This window comes from Momordica charantia (assembly GCF_013281855.1).
Source record: "Momordica charantia cultivar OHB3-1 chromosome 4 unlocalized genomic scaffold, Mcharantia_2.0 BLBB01000004.1, whole genome shotgun sequence".
Lineage (NCBI taxonomy): Eukaryota > Viridiplantae > Streptophyta > Magnoliopsida > Cucurbitales > Cucurbitaceae > Momordica > Momordica charantia.
The window spans coordinates 21,272,412-21,288,728 of record NW_028275162.1 but is presented as its reverse complement, the minus strand read 5'-3'; the positions used below and the strand labels follow the sequence as shown (position 1 = coordinate 21,288,728).

Below are 16,317 nucleotides of genomic sequence, written 5' to 3'. Positions count from 1 at the left end.
CATAAAATATGAAAGAAATGGATTTTGTTGACAAGAGGAACGTGTTATGAGTTTGACGTATCAAATAGTATTCAAGCGATATATCAATGTATCAAAATATATATAAAAAGTAACAATATAATGATGCATGAATTTTTTAGTGACAAATGTTGGACACTATTTTTTTGGAAGGACCTCGTGAATAATTTTTAATACATTAGATATTTAAAAAAGATTAGAAATCATTTTGTATATATAGCGGATTAAATTGAACAAGATGGAAAGCAATTCATTTAACCATAGTTGAATATGAACTTTTGTGAGCCTCATTATTGTTAAAAATAAAAATCATGACGAATAACATTACGAAAGTAGACAACAAAGTTACCATTACAAATAACATTGCATTAATTAATTCAAACCAAAACCTTACACAACATACGCATATAAAAAGCAACAAGTGGCGAAAGATGGCCACTTTTATTATTCTTAAACGCCACAAACCAAAAAGAAAAAAAAAGGATCTGTTTTGAGTGATAGACATAAGCGATTTGAGATAAAAGATGGTTTCATTCAAGACAGTGCTTTGTGCAGAAGCAGCGGCGGCGGAAGCCTCTGCAACGGCCGCCGTGGAAGCCCTCCGTTTTGCAGACATGGCCACAGTTGTTCTTACTAAAGCATAGCCCCTTGAAGTGCCGGCTCTGAGACTCGCATGTCCTTCCCTCTGCAACCATCGGCGCCATTCCTGCTCCCAACCAAATACTAACTTACCATTTATCTCATGACTACTATTAAATGTTAAAACAAAGAATTCTTTTTAAAAATAATAATGAGTGGTAAAACATCTAACGATCCAATCATTTAATTTCACTAAAAAAATTATCAAAATTCACGTGTATATCTCTTGACTTTTGAAATTTTGTCTATTAAATTCTTTAACTTTTAAAATTGTGTATAATTAGTCTTAGACAACTGTGTAATAGATCCATAAAACTTATTAAACAATACAACTCTAAACGTTTTGGCTTCTCATTTGTAATAGTTTAAGTTATTATGAATTCAAGTACAACCTAAAGGGTAGATATTCAAATATATCAAATAATATGTCTTAATTAACCCTATCGAGCTAAGCTCATCTCGGCCAAATGATTCCATTTAGTCATTGTATTATTCTTTTTTAAAAAGTCGTTAGATTACAAGTTCTGAAAAGAGAAAAAAAAAGTGTATGCAAATTCTCTCTTTTCCTCAATATACCTAAAATGGAATATAATGTTAACTAAATAATTTGAGAAAAGACGAAATAAGCTTAGAAAATTAGATGTTATGTGTACTTAAAATCGTAATTTAATATCTGTAAAAAAATCATAATTTAATATATTATAATTTTTTTTACTACAATAAAATTGGGTGAGGATTCAAATTCATGAATTTTAGTGATAGCTACCGAAATCAGTGTAACTATTCTCAGGTTGCAATAAGTTATGATTTTGAAACGAGCTAAACATGTTAAAAAATATATTAAAAAAGTATTATATATATAGTTATGGAATCAAATATAAAAAGGAAAAAAAAAACTTATGTTTTAAAAATAAATATCAAAATTCAAAACTCCATCTCCATAATATTAATACTAATTACATGTTTATGTTTAACTCGACAAAATATGTATTATTTTCTTGCTTTGGGTCGTCTTGGTTAAATCTCTCATCAAAAGAATCTTTAGGAAAATTAACAAATTCTTGAATGAATTTGCTACACTGATTAAACTAAGATTTTCTTTAACCAAAAAAAAAAAAAAAAAAGAAAAGGAAAAATAAACAAACCAGTGCCGAGAAGCAGCAGGGCGAGCAGGAAAATTGCAGCGGAGAAGAACTTCATATTGAGAGAGGGAGAGATGATGAGTTTTGTGTTCGGTGAGGAGAGAGAGTGAAGAGAAGAAAGGGGTTTATATATAAAAGGAATGACAGCAAGGCTTTAAATATTAATATAGAAATGTCGAGGCCTCAATCATGACACAAAAAAGATTGTAAAAATAAAAAATTCCTAAAACAATATTTAAAAACTAACGAATATATATTTCAACCTTTTTCAATAAGTTTAAAATAATTAATATTAATATGATCTCTATACTTTTATATTTCGTTGAATTTTTTTCATTACTATGAAAATGTCGATTTATCTCTCGTCTTTACGTCGAATCGATAAAAATATATAGGGGTGTTCACGGGTTGGATTGGGTCGGGTTAGAAGGGATTTTGGGACCAACCCAAATTTGCGAGTTTGAATTGGATGGTCAACCTTAAACCGACTCGAATTTTTTTAATTATGCATATATATAATTAAAAAATAGCATAAATTCGGATTTGTTTGGATTGACACGATTTTTTAAAAGTTAAATTCGAGAGCCAATCCAATCCGATCTGGTTGGAAAAATCACAACCCAATCCAATCCGAGACTTCATCTAATCCAACCCAACCTTTATAGTTTGAGTTGGATTTGTCAGGTTGTCGGATTTTTTTAACACTCCTAAAAATATAGATAGAAATATCGACATGTTCAGAGATGTTAATACGTTAGATTGAGAGAAAACACAACGTGTGATAAAAGAATGATCCAGAAAAGAAAGAATGATAAAAAGGTGAAGATTGGTAATAAAGATCAGTGAGTCATAAAACCACAAGGTTTTGTCGCAGCACGAGATCTGATCTGGTCCTTATGCTTAATTTGAGCTGTCCTTCAATCCTTTTGCCCCACCAAATTCGCCTCTTTTTCAGTTTTCACAAGCCATACAGAGTGTAAACACTGTTTATAAAAACAATAACCCAAACGAAAATCTTTAAGCTTTAAAAAGGTTAGCCAAAACTTTATAATGTGCTGATGATCATGTGCTTTAATCTAAAAGCACTTTTGAATCTCAAATCACATATCTATTGAGCTAACTTTGGATCCAAGACCATAAGGGTGTATTTGAGAGTGGGGTAGAATTGAAAAAACAGATTTTAATTGAATTGATTTTTCAGAATTACCATCCAAGTGATACCTTAAAAATTAATTTTAAGTGATTTTATGTTTTCCTAAAATCAAAATTTTAATTTGTCAAATATGATCGATGGATCTCTTTCTCATGAAAATAAGAAATTAAATATGTTTTGTTATAGGGAGAAAAAGAAGATCCAGTGAAGCGAGAGAAGACTGGGGAAGAGCCCAGACAAGGCATGAAGCAGAAAGGGGATCGGTGCTCGACGACCCAAGTCGGCCCCCTGACCGACTAGTGGTCGGCAGCGAGACCCTTCTCGATGTCGAGCAGTTCTCGACCCCCCGACCGAGAACTCCAGAAAACCCGTCTCGACCACGATGCATGCCGACTCGAACCCATCGCGTCCCAACTCTTAATTCGACGACAGGCCCATAACAATATACGTTGGCCCAGATAACCAGATTTTCTAGATGTATCACGATTCGAATTCCACAATCCCCAGAGGATCACGATTCAATTTTTATAAATATGGAAGTAAGCCAAACACTAAAGCTATACTCACAATATCCTACACTTTATACTCAACTACTCCAATCATAACTTAAGCATAAGAGTCCGTATGGTAGAAGCCACACCGGTCTCAGTGTTATTTTGTTTTGTAGGTCTCGTCGATTCCTTTATTCTAGAAGATTGGTGTAAATATTGACAGAATCTTAAGAAGCCAAATTTCTGCATCAACATGTTTAATAGGTAAGAGACTCTTTAACGATGGTATAAAGCTTCTTTGTCGGACGGGTTAAGCCTAACCAAAGTTAATAAATATTAATGAGAGTCATTGGTGAATTCAGTTAGCCATGGATCATTTTAATTGGGTCCTTATAGCTAGACTGGTACAGTAATTATATTTTAATATTTTAATAGGTAGGCCAAATTTTAGGTTAGAATTTCTAACTGTTGGGGAGTGGAGACAAAAAGGAAACAGGTTAGTCTTCAACCGAGAGATTAAAAATAGAAGCAAAAACAGGTTGCGGCAATATTTCGAAAAAGAAGAAGAAACTAGATCTTGGCTTGTGGAATGTTATTTGCAATCCGTTCTCGTGAGTATCGTCGTATCCAAGTTAGTTATTATTGTAAAGTTTAGAAGTTAGGTAACTATTGTTGTAGCCTCTAGAGAGAGTGTTTGTATAAAGCATTGTAAAGTTCATTGTAATCTTCTCAACATAGTAAGAACCATGCATATTGCAGAAGACTGAACATAGTTCTAAACTTGAGGTGAACCAATATAATTTCTGGGTTCGTTTTTCTTTCAAACCTTCATATCTCCTTTATTGTTTGTTTAAATTGTGACTTACTTTATTACGTGGAAATGAAAAAACTAATTAGATCCTAGCTCTTAGGTGTTTTATATGTTTTTTTCCAACACTAAAGTGAACGGACATGTGTGGAGTCTAGTACCTCGTGCATGAAAATCCAAGCTCACACAATAAAAAAAAACAAGTAGAAATTCGAATCTTCAACCTCTTAGCTTGGTCGGAGTTATATGCCTTAACTAACGAAGGTGTGCTTATAGGAGTAACGAAGGTTTGCTTAAACCTTTCTAATCGATCACTCGAGAAGCCCGATCAAAACATCGTATTTCTAAATTCTCATAGGGCTCCCTTGGAATCGTCGAGTGAAAGCCAATGCGTTTTCTGAAGGGGACAGATTTTGAAAAAAAGGTCTAGCGCCTATGGAAAGAGCATACCCAACCAATATGCGCCTGTTCGAGACTTGTCAATCCCAGTGGTCGAAGTGCTTCCTGAAACAAGCACGAAGAAAGGGTTAGGAGCAAAACTCTAATTCCAATATCGAGAATTGAATGGAGTTTTCCCGTATTTCATCTTCTTCGGTGGATCCCTCTTGTTCCTGTTTAGTCCCTTCGTCTCGGAAGTGTTTCAAAAGAAATTAGTTACTTCATTTAACTTTGAGAAATTATAGAACAAATTAAACTAGCTAACATCACTTAAGAAATAGTTACCAACTACATATTTAGTTTAATCTAAACTTATATTAATTAATTAATTTTTTTTTTAATAAATTTGTGTATATTATTTTTTTACAAGATTATATAATTTAAAATACATTATATTTTAGATGTTTTAATTTTAATAAACACAAAGTGAGTTTATAATATGAAATAATATATTTATCAACGTTTTTAAATCATTTTTAATGTAATTTCGCATCTTAAAAATTTCAAATTTTGTGTTTGAAAGCACTGAAAAACAATAAAAAAAAATCGTTTTCAGAATTTCTACAGTTTGGATCACATAATTCGAAAACAATTTTAAAAAACGAATCTGTCAAAACCTACCAAAAGCATATTCAATACAAATAAAAAACAGAATCCGAATTTCTAAAGAGACCGTAAAGTAAGAAAATACACAGGAATACATAATTTATTATTATTGCATAAAATCCAAGCTAACACAAACACAAACATTAAGGCAGAACTAAAAAGTAACAATGGGCCAAAGATGGCCACTTTATTCTGAAATGCTCCAAGTACTTTTCAAGTAGTGTTTTTACTTTTACAGATAGACAATCGGTGTTCATCAGGATGGATTGATGATTATTGAATTTCAAACGCAGTGCTTTGTGCAGAAGCACCGGCGGCGGAAGCCCCTGCAGTGGCCGCCGTGGAAGCTCTCTGTCTTGCACACATTGGCGCAGTTCGTCCCACTAAAGCACGGCCCCTTAAAGTTGTGGCTCGGAGTTTCACAAACCCTCGCCTCTGCAACCATCGGCGCCATCCCTGCACCAAACCAAGCTATTTTGTTAAATAATTCCCCTCTTTCAATTTCATCTAATTTCTTTTTCCTCATTTTGAAAAAAAAATAACACATAGTATATAGGATAAAATTGAAACGTAATTTAAATCGTAATGACTAAATTGGAATTTTTGAAACTCAAATTACCTGGACACTAAATTTGCAGTTTAACCAAAAATTGAGGTGTGCATGCAAATTATTTTATTTTTACCTTTAAATTTACAAACGATAGGATATAGGCATAACTAAATAATTTTAGCAAAGCATATTAGAGATAATGATCATATCTAGCTTAGAAGGAAAATCACAGTACTTACAAATTAACTCAATGTCAAAAAAATTTTTTTTGTTAGATTATCACTATGAAATAGCTTGTATTTTGTCAACAAGATAACAAATAAAATGATTATATAATTTTAGCATTCAAATTATTTATTTTTCTAACGTACTTTTGATTTTGAGGCAATTACATAAATATAACATACGATAAATATATAGATTCTTTTTCTATGAGTTCAACCACATGTACTTGAGACATGCACGAAAATTTAAACCTCCAATTTTTTTGGTCTAGAATATATGTTTTAACCAATTGAGGTAAGTAATTGACAAATAAATATATATATTTTCAAATATAGCAAAACACTCTAAATTATAGTTAAACAATCCAAAATAAATATATATTTTCAAATGTAACACAAAACATATGAAGAAAAAATCACTTCACCATAATTTTATTAGTTGAGACAAGACATGTATCCCTAACTAACAAGTAGTTCCAATCCTACCCCAAAGAAAAATTACATCACACTTATGCTATATATTTGAAAAAAAACAAATAAAAAATTGTAGCTTTTTTTAAACCCAACAAAGAAATTACCAGTGCCAACAATCAGTACAAGCAGAAAAATTGCAGTGGAAAACTTAATTTTGAGAGAGGATTTTTTCTTTTTCCTCTTTTTTTTTTTTTTTGGTGGGAAGAGAGTGAATATAAGAAGGGTTTATATAAGGGTTGTGAGAGCATATGAGAAATGATATATGGAGCAATCTGCGATCAGAATAATCCCATAGGTTTCTATCGCAGCCACAGATCTTTCAACCCCTTTGGCCTTTCTCAGCCGTTTGATTTAAATAATCCGATCACTTTGCCTCCACGAAAATTCTACTTTTTTTTTTCTTTTTTGATGCTCACAAAAATTATACTTTTCGATTATTTTATACATTAAATTAAACAGCCACTGGTTTTAGACTAAAATCATAATAATTAAGCCATAAGCATGGTAAAATTAAACCTAAATCTTAGCTAGGCTTAAAATTTAATAAACGAATGATTATTTTGACGATTCTGTTATCCCATGGCCGAGGTAATTACTTTATAAAATATAATATAATATTTATGGTGTATTGAGTGATTTTAGTATGGCCAAAATTACTCGGCAAATTAAAATTGTGATTTTCGAAAAATTTAAAATAACTTTAAGTCTATTTTTAAGATATATCACTTGGATGATAATTTTTTATAATTAGACTTGAATATTTTTTTCTTTTCAAAATCATTCATTCTCATACATCCCTTCAAATTGTGCGTATATGCCAATTACCGTTGAACTATGCTCGTTTAATTTTCACCAAAATATTAATTATTTGAGTTGAGGTCGCATATACCTTTCTCACTCACAGTGCACCATTACTTTATTTGCCTAAAGCAATTTTAGCCTCTGATAAATATTGCACTAATGTTACTTGAATCTCCTAAATTTAATAGTTTTATTGTTCTGCAAGCCATGAATATTTGCTATGCTTTTATTAACTTATTTACATCCGTCAGTTAAATGTAAGTTTGTCCAATTGAGCTATCGCTAAATTAATGGATTAAAAAAAAATTTAGACATTTTAAGGTGTATTGATCTATACCGATATAAATATAGTTTAACTCGTCAATACATTACTTACCTCTGTAAAGGTCGGAGGTTCAAATTTTCCTCACTTTCATGTTGTGTTATTGGAAAAAGAAAATAATGTTCTTGTCTATATTGATATATTGATCTGTGGTTCAATATTTAATAAAAAATCTTTCATGAAATCGTAAATAAGAAGTAGGGGTAAGGACTCGAACTAATCAAATTCATCATTAAGATTACACTCATACTTTGGGGATAAGATTAAAAGTTAGGCAAGGCAAAATGGAGAGACTTGAGCTTGACTTAATATGCAAATAGGATTTTGACAACCATCTACCAAAATAATTAAAATGGATTCTTATGTGAATTTCCAAAGACAAGTGGCCTACTTGTGGTCCTTGTTTGATTATATAAAGACAAGGCAATTCATTTTCAAACTGAATTTTCTCTCAAGGAATTGGAAAATCTACTTTAATCCAAGAAGGAGGACTACTTGTGACAATGGCCTGTTTTTTAATTAAAAAAAAAAAACTAGACTTTGAAAAGTAGGTAAATTAATTGCAGAGTGATGTGCATAATAATATATTCAGTGAATATGATATATTATTCCGTAAAAAAAAAGTGATATATTATTTTGTGATTTACCATATATATCCATCTCTCTTTTATGGTGGTAAGAATCAAAACATAAGCGAGCATAACTTAACAGTATTTAACATATATCTCCAATTAGGAGGTTGTGAGTTCAATCCTCCACCCCACATATTGTATTGAAAAAAAAATATAAAAACATGTACTGCGATGCCCGTGAAATTTATAATTTTAATTATTTTAAAGTATAAAGAAAATATTAGAAAATAATAAATTAGTAAAAAATATAATTTAATTAGTTTTTTAAAAGTAGAGAGACATTAATGTTAATATTTTATTTTTTATTTATTTTATCTTTTTAGAAATTAATTTTACATTACAGGAAGAAATTTTTTCATACAAAATTTAATTCAACGTTATATGAATGGCAAACTATACATTATATTTCTTTTATGATTCATGTTATGCCTAATTTCATATTTTTATTTATTACATTTTAAATATATATGAGAACTTTACCTTTTAAAAAGAATTACACTACATCCAAATTTTCAGTCAATTATAAATAAATAAATTATAAAATATATCATTGAAATAAAGTAATATAATACCATTCAAAAAAGATATAAAAAAGTAATTTTCACTTAAAGTTTTACCTCCTACGTCATATACCTACCTTATTTGATTATCTATAGACTATGGTTGGATTGAAAATTATATTCTTCATTTTAATAGAAAAAATAAAAATGAACAAATAAATAATAAAAAGAAAAACAATAGGAATGAGTTGTTACAAAGACCATTCATATCGTGGTCGTCTCAAGCAAGACACCGAATCAATTGAGATTCCAATTCCACGTAATCTTCACTAATATTTTATAGAATTTATCATATCAAGGATATTTTGTCCATTGATCATTTTGCGAAAGTAAACAATGGCACAATGTGAATGGAGAAATTGCAGCGCGTATATTCTTCACGAGATTATCGCATGATGGACCATCATCGAAATCAAGAGAACACTTTGAGAAGATCGTAGTAGAACATAGATTAGCAATTGAGACGACTCTTATTGAATTGACAGATGATGTACTTTCCATTGTATAAACTCTACAATCACTGGTTCATCTTAGACTTAGGAGCCTCAAGAATTATATAGAAAGAATAATGAGAGGTAGAGAAAAACTTTCAAGTTCAATAATTAATATTTAGATGATGACTTTTGGAGGGAGAGAAAGGAGGAAAAAAAAACTTTCAAATTTCATAAGTAAAGACTCAATTAAATAGATGATAAAACTTTTCATCTAAATGAAAAATTAAGTGAAATTGAATTTTAAAAGACAAAAAAGAAAAGAAGAGATAAATGTTACTTGGGTGGATTAATTTGAGTGGAAATTTGGATGGGTCGAAAAAAATTAATTAATAGTGAATGAGAAAGAAATATTAATAAGATTATTAAGAGAGAGGTTTTGACCGATAGAATGAGTTGAGAAAAATAGAATTTGTAAAAGAGAAGAGAGAAATTGGGGGAAGTCGCCGTGAGAATGAGAGGGAGAGAGTAGAAGAGATAAATTTATATTTGGAGGATAAAATTATTATCCCTAGAATAATAAATAGGGAGAGAGTTTCTTCCCTATAACCACTTTTATATATAGAGATAGATACATACCTATTGATCGACAACTTCACCTCAAATTTACAAAAGAAAATATAAAGATAGGGATATAAAGCTTATAACCCTATAGTTTATACTAGTCCACTCATAACTCATGAGTTATGAGTGGACTAGTATAAACTATAGGGTTATAACGCCAGTCCCTTATGCAACAACATATTCTACTATAATACGAAGGTTATATCGACGTCTTCTCTCTCTCACAAGATTTTATGTCTCAAGTAGCCCACGAGTGACTACCTGACTTTTTAAGTACAACATGACAAATATGACTACTTAACTAGAGCTTTACACAAAAATATCTTCGCTAAACTCATGAGAACACGATGCCAATAAAGCTCTACACTCCTACTTTGGGCAGCAGTATTTCAACCGAGAGATTAAAAATAGAAGCAAAAAGAAAGCGTGGGGGCAGTATTTCAGCAAAAAAGAGAAGAAGAAACGGGATCTTGGCTTGTGGTTGTTATCGACAATAATTCTTGTGGTTGTTATCGGCAATAATCCATTCTTGTGAGTATCTTGAGGTTTATTGTATCCATAAGTAACTATTGTTGAAGTGCTTTAGAAGCCAAGGTGGCTATTGTTGGAGCATGGGAACCACCGCCACGTCAAAGTGACACTCTACCACTAAGTTCTCAACATAGTCGAACCTACATAATATTGCAGAAGAGATTGTACATGACCCCAAGCTTGGGGTGCACCAGTATAATCTCTGGTATTTGTTTCTTTTTCATACTTCGTATCTCCTTTATTATATTGTTTGTTTAAACTGTGACTTGCTCCGTTTTGTGGGAGGAGAAAACTGGTTAGATCCTATTGGATAGCTCTTATTGAAAGACTAAGTGTTTTATATAATTTTTTCAACGCTAACATGAACTGCATGTGTGTGGAGTGTAATACCTTTTGAATAAAAATCCAAACACAAACACACAATAAACGATAAGTAGGGATTATTCGAATCTCCAACCCTCTTAACTTGTCGAGAATATATGCTTTAACTAATGAACATACTTAGGGCTTGCAATAACATTTTCGGGAGCAATAATTAACTATTTCACTCAAATTAAGGAAATTATGGACTGGCTAACATGACTTAATGGATTCGTTTCGAGAAATTAAAAAGTATCAAAATACACCATCTAGGAATTGCATAAAAATCGAAGCTCACAAAGCATTAAGGAAAAACTAAAAAGTAATTAATTAACAAGGGCCAAAGATGGCCACTTTATTCTTAAATGCTCCAAAAAAAGTACTTTTCCAAGTAAGTGTCTACTTTTACAGATAGACAATTGGTCCTCCATCAGGATCGCTTCATTATTGAATTTCAAACGCAGTGCTTTGTGCAGAAGCACCGGCGGCGGAAGCCCCTGCAGTGGCCGCCATGGAAGCCCTCTGTCTTGCAGACACTGGCGCAGTTGGTTCCACTAAAGCATAGCCCTTTGAAGTTGTGGCTCTGAGATTCACAGACCCTCGCCTCCGCAACCATCGGCGCCATCCCTGCTCCCCAAGCCATGCACCAAACCAAGCTATTTTGTTAAATAATTCCCCTCTTTCAATTTCATCTAATTTCTTTTTTCTCATTTTGAAAATATAACACGTATTATATAGTTCCTAAAACTCCTTGAGAAATAAATTTAAGTTGTTTGTTGTTTTTCTGTGCTTTCTTGCTCTAAAAACCGTTTCGATTGTCAAGGGGTTGAATATTGGGTTATATTATAAATTTGGATTTAATTTCAATTTAGTTTGATTTGAAAATCCTAATTTGGTAAAATTAATAAATATAACCTCGTTACTGTGTAATGAAACAACATGGATGAATGGTATTCAATATGATTATAACATGGATGATTCGTGAAATTTGACTAAATTATGGAGACGGATTGAAATTAAATTAAATCATAAAAATTAAATTGAAAATTTTAAGTCGAAATCCATGAGGACTAAATTTGCAATTTAGCTACAATATTAAAACAAATAACAAATAAATTTACAGTAGATTGAAAAAATTGAGTTGTGCATGCAAATTATTTTCTTTTTAGATTTCAATTTACAAACGATAGGATATAGGCATCACTAAATAAAACTTCAGCAAAGCGGATTATTAGATATAATCATCTAGCCAAGGGGAATCAAGCACAGTTACATAATTAACTCAATCTCAAAAAAAAAAGTTAGATTATCACTATGAAATAGCTTGTATTTATTTTGTCGAGAAAATAACAAATAAAATGACTATATAATTTGAAAGAATGGAGATCTGCGTGCAAATTATTTCTTATTCTAATATACTTTTGATTTTGAGACAATCACATGTAATAAATATATATTTTCAAATGTAATACAAAATATTGGAAGAAAAAATCATGTCAATCGTCCAAACACGGTTCAAACGAGTTAAAAATCATACATTCCCAACTAAAAAGTAGTTCGAGTATGCATTCCTACGTGTGGTACTAAAAAAATATAAAGAAAAATTATATCACAGTTATGCTATATATTTGAAAAAACAAGAAGAATGCATTTTTTAAACCCAACAAAGAAATTACCAGTGCCAAAAATCAGTAGAAGCAGAAAAATTGCAGCGGAAAACTTCATTTTGAGAGAGAGGATTTTTTTCTTTTTTCTTTTTTCTTTTTTCTTTTTTTGTGGGAAGGAGTGAATATAAGGAGGGTTTATATATGGGTTTTGAGAGCATATGAGAAATGATAGAGCAATCTGCGGATCAGAATGAACCCATAGGTTTCTATCGCAGCCACAGATCTCTCAACCCCTTTGGCCTTTCTCAGCCGTCCGATTTCAATAATCCAGTCACTTTTCCCCCTCGAAAATTCTACTCTTTTTTTCCCCCTTTTTTTATGCTCACAGAAATTATACTTTTCAATTATTATACACATTAAATTAAACAGCCACTGGTTTTAGACTAAAATCATAATAATTAAGCCATAAGCATGGTCAAATTAAACCTAAATCCTAGCTTAGTCTTAAGATTTCACAAACGAATGATTATTTTGATGATTCCGTTACCCTATGACGGAGGTAATTGCTTTGTAAAATATAATATAATATTTAGGATGGTGTCCTTTTCATTAGATTATGTTTGACAAATTAAAAAATTGATTTTGAGAAAAATTTAAAATCATTTTAAATTGATTTTTTTTTAGGCATATCACTTTGATTTTTTTAAAAATCAATTATACTAATTGAATTTTTTTTATAAAAAAACTACTCATTTTACCTATGCTCTCATACACACCTTTAGGCTATTATTCAAATACCGAGCCCTCCCTAGAAAAAATTTCATAACTTTTAAATTAAAGTCTCTATCTTTTCAAAATTTCCTTCTAAAATAAATTTCTTATCTTATGAAGAACTTTTGTTTCATGAAGAAATAGTGCATAGAGAATAGAAAATTGTGCTTTTTGTTTAAATTAATTCTCACCAATATTAATTACTTGAGTTGAGGTCACATACATTTTTCACAGTATACACTATTTACTTTATTTGCCTAAAGTAATTTTCGCTTTTGATAAATATTGCACTAATGTTACTTGAACCTCTAAAGTTAATAGTTTTACTGTTCTACAAGCTAGCTAGGAATATTTGCTATGCTTTTATTAACTTGTTTAATTACATGCCTCAGTTTAAATAGCAATTGAGCTTGCTCAATTGATTAATTAAGGGGTTAAAAGTAACAAATTTTTTAATGTTTACCCCCACTAATTATTTTATGCTAAAAAAAAAAGCTTAACTACAAGTTCTAAATCTTATATTCCAATAAATCATTATACATTTCATTAAATGTATAATATAGTTCAACTTGCCAATACATCACTTACTTGTTTAAAACTCAGAGGTCCAAATCTTCATCATTCATTATTGTACTACTGGAGAAAAGAAAATAGTGTTATTGTCTATATTGATCTTGTATTTAATAAAAACAATCTTTCATGAAATCATAAACCAGAAAATTAGTAGGGTAAATTCGAACTTTCATAAGTGAGATTATTAATACTTTATTTAATTCTAAATCCATGATGGTAAGACCAAAAGTTAGGCAACAAGGCCAAATGGAGAGACTTGAGCTTGACTTAAGATGCAAATTAAACGGGATTTTGACAACCATCTACCTAAATAATTAAAATGTCAATTATTAAGTGAATTTCAAAGACAAGTGGCCTACTTGGTCATGTTTGATTATATAAAGAAAAGGCAATTCATTTTCAGATTGAATTTTCTCTCAAGGAATTGCAAACTCTAGCTTTAATCCAAAATGGAGGACTGCTTGTGAAGATGGCCTGTCTTTTAAAAACAAAACTAGACTTTGAAAAGTAGGTACATTAATTGCAAAGTGACGTGCATAATAATATATTCTGTGAATATGATATATTATTTATACACGCATGCATTGGTTCACCCCAAACACGTGACTACATTTAGGTAGTCTCTTTTACAATAATAGATTCTACTATGAATATATATGAAAATTACAATGGGTCACACGAAATCATGAGAACATGGTGGCAACAAAGCTTACACTCTTTATCTCTTTGATCTCCACACACACTTCTTATGTTTCTATGGTTGAAAATAGCCAGTAGAAAGTGATGCTTTTATAAATTATCGTCATAGCACTAGCACTGCGATACTGTATCTCTAACGTTGTGAAGTCAGTGTTGCAGCCGTCGTGCTCACACGACCCAATAGCCTGCTTAGTTTCAACTACCTTTTTTATTTTCCTAACAAAATCATGTAGGTTCAAAGTTTTACTCTTGATTTAATGTTTGGTTACTTTAGTTTTTGGTTATATTGGAGTTCACTTCGCATTTGAGTAGGTAAAAATTTACATTTCATTTTAGATGATGAAAACGCAACAACCTAAAGCTTTTGACATCCTTTATTCTTTTGGCAAGAAGATGAGAAAAATTCATGAAGAAAGTGAAAATTACATGAATTTGGTTGACAAAACTAAAATCAATTACTCCAAAGCCACCCCTCCAAATTGGGAAATATTATGCTAGATTTGTCTATTGCAACTTGGGCTAGAAGGATCTTTTGAAAAAAATACTTTAATCAAAGGTATAATTATATATGTTTTCAAACATTTTCAACCATTGTCACTGTGGCATGTGATAGAATGAAAGCCAAATCTGATTTTTCTTTTTTCTTTTTTAATTTCTGGTCTTTAAAATATAGGTTTGTTTTCTCCTCCTTTCTTAGATATGTTTTTCACGTTTTCTAAAAACATATTCGAATTCTTAGTTAAACGAAAAAATAAATTTTTTCAAACTACTACTCCTTTAACTTTCAAAATTCGGCTTAAATTTTGAAAATATTTTTAAAATGTATCAGAAAAAAAACAAAATGAAGACATAAATTAGATAGAGCTATGCTTTCAAAGCAAACACAACCTTTTTTTCTCCTTTTGTCTATTAATTAATACATAAATTTTGAGTAATCTTTTATGGAACTACACATCTCAAGATAATATTGCATGTGAAGTGGAGGGGTAGATTTTTTTATAGTATGAGTTGGCATATGACATGTCAAATCTATTAAATTAAATATGAAGTATCTTTTTATAATCTAGTTAATAGTTACAAAAATATTTAGTAAAAGATAATTTAAATTTAATATTTAAGTGATGGAACCAAATATTTTAAAGATTTTAGAGATGAAATTGAAAAATGAGTACATGAATTAGTAATCAAAATCATGTATTTAATCTAAAATGACTAGTATTTGAATAAATTCTTCTTAGATCTATAAAAGAAAGAATTTATGTATATATTGATCATTAGCCAATGAACCTTTGAAATTTCTGCAAATATTTTCAAGCCGACATAAAATTGGTAGAGGTGGTGGGGTGCAGTATCTCCTAGCAGTAACACCATGTTTATTTTATCACGTAATATATATTTTTCCATAATTATATCAGACATCAATATTAACAATACGATGGCTGCAGCATGAATATCAACAATAAAATACATCAATTACTCGCGAAGATAGAGGTTCAAATCTTAACTCTCATATTTATTGTACTGAAAATAATAATATATTTTAAATCAAAAGAAAATAAAAGAAGAAAGAAAAAACGATATTAATAATGTAGTTCATTTGTGCTAGGAAGAGACTAAGAGTCATTCAAATCAAAAATTATTGAATGAAATTTTTAAATTAATACCATCATTCATCTATTTTTCACTGGTGTTAGTGTTGATTTTTGTATTTTGCAAAATATTTATTTTGATTTATTTATATTTTTAATTTTTGTCGACTTAACGTATATTTGATCCTTTTATATTTAAAAAGTGACTACTTTGTTTGAAAAATCCGTACACATTCTATATCGTATAAACAATAAAAATCTTTAATATAAAGTT

At 30.4% G+C, this 16,317-nt stretch overlaps 3 protein-coding genes across 3 annotated transcripts; all 3 read right to left on the bottom strand.

The window, feature by feature from the left end:
• Positions 1–363: 363 nt before the first annotated feature.
• Positions 364–1,960, bottom strand: LOC111015597 (defensin J1-2). The gene is made up of 2 exons (XM_022290677.2): positions 1,803–1,960; positions 364–724 (listed from the first exon to the last, which is right to left on the bottom strand). The coding sequence occupies exons 1-2, from the start codon at positions 1,855–1,857 to the stop codon at positions 549–551; spliced, it is 231 nt and encodes a 76-aa protein (XP_022146369.2). The 5' UTR covers positions 1,858–1,960; the 3' UTR covers positions 364–548.
• A 3,422-nt stretch (positions 1,961–5,382) lies between these two features.
• Positions 5,383–6,810, bottom strand: LOC111015560 (defensin J1-2). The gene is made up of 2 exons (XM_088123521.1): positions 6,648–6,810; positions 5,383–5,751 (listed from the first exon to the last, which is right to left on the bottom strand). The coding sequence occupies exon 2, from the start codon at positions 5,747–5,749 to the stop codon at positions 5,579–5,581; it is 171 nt and encodes a 56-aa protein (XP_087979647.1). The 5' UTR covers positions 5,750–5,751; positions 6,648–6,810; the 3' UTR covers positions 5,383–5,578.
• Positions 6,811–11,023: 4,213 nt separating this feature from the next.
• Positions 11,024–12,641, bottom strand: LOC111015561 (defensin Ec-AMP-D2). Its single transcript, XM_088123293.1, has 2 exons — positions 12,481–12,641; positions 11,024–11,431 (listed from the first exon to the last, which is right to left on the bottom strand). Exons 1-2 carry the CDS (start codon positions 12,527–12,529, stop codon positions 11,259–11,261), a joined length of 222 nt encoding a protein of 73 aa, XP_087979419.1. The 5' UTR covers positions 12,530–12,641; the 3' UTR covers positions 11,024–11,258.
• Positions 12,642–16,317: the final 3,676 nt, after the last annotated feature.

What these genes read in the sequence shown, in the direction of transcription:
- LOC111015597 (XM_022290677.2), bottom strand. Translation starts at nt 1,857, where the DNA reads ATGAAGTTCTTCTCCGCTGCAATTTTCCTGCTCGCCCTGCTGCTTCTC. An exon ending in CCTGCTGCTTCTCGGCACTG is followed by an intron (nt 725 to 1,802) that starts GTTTGTTTATTT and finishes GGTTGGGAGCAG; the next exon opens with GAATGGCGCCGATGGTTGCA.
- LOC111015560 (XM_088123521.1), bottom strand. Translation starts at nt 5,749, where the DNA reads ATGGCGCCGATGGTTGCAGAGGCGAGGGTTTGTGAAACTCCGAGCCAC.
- LOC111015561 (XM_088123293.1), bottom strand. Translation starts at nt 12,529, where the DNA reads ATGAAGTTTTCCGCTGCAATTTTTCTGCTTCTACTGATTTTTGGCACT. An exon ending in TCTACTGATTTTTGGCACTG is followed by an intron (nt 11,432 to 12,480) that starts GTAATTTCTTTG and finishes CTTGGGGAGCAG; the next exon opens with GGATGGCGCCGATGGTTGCG.